Raw genomic sequence first — 4,276 nt, 5'->3', positions numbered from 1 at the left:
TAATAATAATAATAAAAAGGCAAGGGTACTGTAAAATTAATGTATAAAGTTGAAAAGTTGAAAAGAAATGCATGAACTAATAGAATTTGTTTTAATTTTGTTCCACTGTCAAAAATCTAAATCGTAGCAGGAAAATAAGTAAACAAAACTGAATCACATGATCAGCCTGAATAGAGACAAAGATGACTTTGTTACATAGAGTTTGCTTTATGTTTTTACCTAAAACACTAACATRGATTTCCTTCTCTTTGTGCTTTTTTTCTCTCTCTCTAGTGTTCTTGCCGGAAAGACATGGTGAAGATCTCGATGGATGTGTTTGTGCGCAGCCTGCAGCCTGACCGGTACGAACTGTGGAAACAGGGCAAAGACATTACAGTGTTGGACCACCTGAAGCCCACAGAGCTTACGAGCCCGGAACTGGAGCGCTGGAGACGATACCGAGTCACCTACCGGCAAAACCTTTTGCAAAGGTAACGTATCAAATAACCAATGCACAACAAATACAACACTTGTGGAACACCACAATATTTACTACGATATGTGTTTTTTTTTTTAATTGTCTGTGACATATTCAAGTAAAAGTATAACACMTCAAATATAAATTGGACATTGTTTGAAAGACTGACTTGACGATTGGTGTGTTTCAGAGCAATGCAYAAGATGAAGCAGGTCCGTCGCCTGAAGCTGGAGGAGGTAAAGGTGCTGGCAGAGGAAGGTATTGAACTAAATGCTGCCGACTACCAACGCCAAGTGGAGGAGCGCGAGGCTCAGCGCAGGCAGGAGAGGGATGATAGGCTAGCCAGAGAGGCCATGATGACCCTGGAGGCCATGGAATTTGAGGAAAAAATAGCTGCCGCTAAAGCAGCACAAAATCCAGAAGCTCAGGAAGGTGAGGAGGATATGAATATTTAGGCTGTAGTTAAAGTTCAGACAAAGTGATAAATCATAATGACTAAAATTGGATTAAAATCAACAGTTTTATTTTAACTTTCCAGCAATGGATAAAAAACGGATTAATCATTTCTGCTCTTCTCACTCTCTTTATGACCACAAAAGAACTGGACATCAAACCACAGAACCTGATTGAAGACTTTGAGAAAAAGAAACATAAACAGCAGAAGAGCATGTTCCCAATCCAAATGGGTGACTTTAAGCCCGTGTCAGGATTTGAAGAAGCATTTCAAGAGTTTGCTACATCTGACATTGAAAACCCACAGAAGAACATGGCCATTTATTCAGACACATCTTCAGTGCATAGAGAAATCCCAGCAGAGAGAAAAATGTTCACGAATGCCACCCAGGTGAGAGCAGACGTGATCAAGTCTTGATGATTTATTCATTAGTCTGGGATAAAAACTAATTTATCGAACTGTTAATGGTACAGTTGAAAATTTATCTGTCAAGTAGAATTTTTAAAATAATTCAGAAGTTTAAAAAATAATTTTGCACATTGTGAAGATGAATCATATTAAAATAAAATGAACAACATGGATCCGTTTTTCTTTTACTAGTCGAGCTTCCCCAAGATGAAAATGCCTACGGAGGTAAAAAAGAGTCGGCGCCACCCACTCAGCAAGCCACCGATGCGCACCCATCTGTCTATCGTCAAGCAAGAGCCGATGGCAGAGAGAGGTATGCAATTTTTATTCTCAAAAAATATAAATAATTAACCGGACTTCGTTTCTGAAGCTGAAGATAGAAAAAAAAGACAAGTGTTTAATGGGTTATTCTTTTGGGGATGGGTGGTGGTGGGGTATTATGCAAAATCAACTTTTTTAAGCTTTATATATCATGTTAGAATGTCATCCCCTCATCAAAAACATACCCAGGCTGTTGCTTTGACTCATTCATGCATGTTTGAGAAATCCTTGAATCTTCTGTGGGAGCCGTTTGGAGCTGTCTAAATGCTTGCTGGGACAAAGCTCCGCCTATTTACACAAAGCTCCTCCCTAAAGCTCAGTCCCCAGCCGAGCTCCCGACCCACAGATCACCCCCTCCCTTGAAGCATTGTTGTAAAGACATATTGAAGTGGGACACATTGACTCTTGGGTAACCTTACATTTTTGTTAAACCTCTGGTAGTTCAGCACTTGTCCTTTAAAACACGTACCCTTTCAAAGCTGTTCGTTGGACTTGAGCTGGRAAAATTAGAGTGTTTTAAAACTTTTGAGCAGTACTGTATGTACCTGGAAAAATATATAACCCACCCCACCTAAATACAAGACAAAAAAATGTAAATAATTTTTCTCACAAACAACTTTTAAGAGACCCATCCTTTTCTGTTCTTAGGCATTATTTTACAATAGTTGTTTGTCCYGGTTCTCTCCATCACACCTGTAAAAATGAGGACGACACCATTTGTTGTTTTTCTTATTGATCCGAGGAAAGAAAAACAAGCAGGACTAAAGCTCCCTCTAAGAATAATGAAATCAAGATGCCAGGACTTCTTTCCCGCCTCCTCGCTTCCCTCTGTGTTTTTTTTTCTTCCCATTTTCTGACTGACACTTATTGATCTAGAGATCATGACTTCCAATTACCTGCTTTCAAAGTCACTTTAAGTTGGTAGCCGGGGACCCGACTCAGCCTGTCCTTCAGAAAGGTGGATGGTGAGGGGGGGAAAAAAAAGACAAGTGTTTAACGGGCGAATTTTGTGGGGGCGGGGAAACTGACTTTTGTCCAGGTCCAACAAACACTGTGGATCAGTAGCTTGAGGGCTATGCCGCAAAATTGATTCTGACCCAGACTAGCAAATTATTGATGCCTGTGCTGTTTGTGTTCATCACCAATTATATCAGGGCCAGCAGTGGTGTTGCCCTCGAGCAGCGTGAGCTATTCTTGTTTCTTTGTAAAGGTTCCCTCAGGAGGTTCTCAAAAAAAAGGCTTTATGCAATTTAGTGGATAAAAAAATCGTTACACAAAATGAATTTTTTAACATCTTCAGTCGGYGCAAATTAAAAGGGATTTTTATACCAGCACTCACGCATTTTTATTTTTGTCCACAGGGCTGTCCTCCCCAATGTCACTAGAGAGCAGCATGAAGAAACAGCAGCACCTGTGGCAGAATCGCTCACCCAACTTCTTGGCAGAGAGGACGTTCAATGCTGCAGTGGCYGGTCTGGAACCCTACTGTGCTGTCTGCTCACTCTTCTGTCCCTACAAAAAGGTTCGGACACACACTGCTGCAATAAAATATATATCAATACTTTCATTCCTACCATGTAAAGGCTCTTTTTTTTAATCCTCTGACCTCTCAAACCACAGCAAGATCCTTCCGTTGCATGTAACTCAGCACTCATCGCCATGAAACCCAGACCTGGCAGTTTCACTCGTCCACTGGTCCCAGAGATCTGCTTCAGTGTTGGAGCAGGAAACACAGAGCCACCACCCACCAACTGTTACATCGGAGAGGATGGAACCAGTCTTCTGGTCCGCTGTAAAATTTGTGGCACGCAGGTTCATGCAAGTAAGTATTCAATACTAGCCTGGCCCTTGCCTTCCTACGCAGTTCTGTTCAGTTCTAGCTTTGCTTCACTGCTCCGTCTGGGATTTCTCCCATAGACAAGGATTTCTTCGGGAGAATTTTTGTCCAGGCCAATCAGAGAACAGAACGTCAATTTTCTGTGCAGTGTCAGCTTGTAGTTTATTTTACCTGGGCCAGTCAGCAAACAGAAGGAGGAGTTTTGAACGATGTCGATTTTCTGTGCAGTGTCTGCTAGTTAGTTTAGCATACGGCAGTGGAGGAAGTGAATGAAGMCAGTCTGTGYTGATAAGGCTTCCATATTAAATTAAATTTGTCTGAYAAAGCAGCAGCTCTCATTTACAGTCGTCTTGTTCGGCTCGGTACTTCTCTCCTCTCGGGTTTACAGCAYACACAATTTCCGGTTAGCTTCTTAGTTTAGCCTCCTTCACAGCGACATACATCGCGGCCAACCGATCCAGTCGTTTTAAACCTCAGCAGAGGCCACGCCTCCATCAAGGATCGCTTCACTACAGCCRAGAATCCAGACCCTCGTATGAAGCAAAGTGAAGGACAAGGGTCTGGTTTTAACCAGGCTAATTCAATGCAGGAAAACAAGAAAATTTGGACTACCTGCAATGCTTTTCATATGCTCTGCAAAGAAGCTAAAAATCAAGTTACATTTGAGCCTAAAAGCAAAACTTTTGCAGATGTCTAAATCTAGACATATAATCCAGCTTTATTCACATACGTGGGGTTTTATATAGACAGACTCCACGGGGTGTTTCACTACTTTTCTTCAAACTTGACTCCTACTACC

The 4,276-nt window shown here is 41.6% G+C and overlaps 1 protein-coding gene across 1 annotated transcript in view; it reads left to right on the top strand.

The window, feature by feature from the left end:
- The window catches only part of kdm4b (lysine (K)-specific demethylase 4B), a gene marked incomplete in the record, with an annotated part of 53,355 nt that overhangs the window by 35,591 nt on the left and 13,488 nt on the right, over window positions 1–4,276 (top strand). Inside the window, 6 exon segments of the mRNA XM_014010778.1 lie at window positions 274–470; window positions 648–889; window positions 1,057–1,301; window positions 1,512–1,632; window positions 3,002–3,162; window positions 3,261–3,462. Coding sequence (XP_013866232.1) covers window positions 274–470; window positions 648–889; window positions 1,057–1,301; window positions 1,512–1,632; window positions 3,002–3,162; window positions 3,261–3,462 — 1,168 coding nt within the window.

This window comes from Austrofundulus limnaeus, unplaced genomic scaffold (assembly GCF_001266775.1).
Source record: "Austrofundulus limnaeus strain Quisiro unplaced genomic scaffold, Austrofundulus_limnaeus-1.0 Scaffold73, whole genome shotgun sequence".
In the NCBI taxonomy this organism is placed as follows: Eukaryota; Metazoa; Chordata; class Actinopteri; order Cyprinodontiformes; family Rivulidae; genus Austrofundulus; species Austrofundulus limnaeus.
This window is presented reverse-complemented; position numbering and strand designations above follow the sequence as displayed.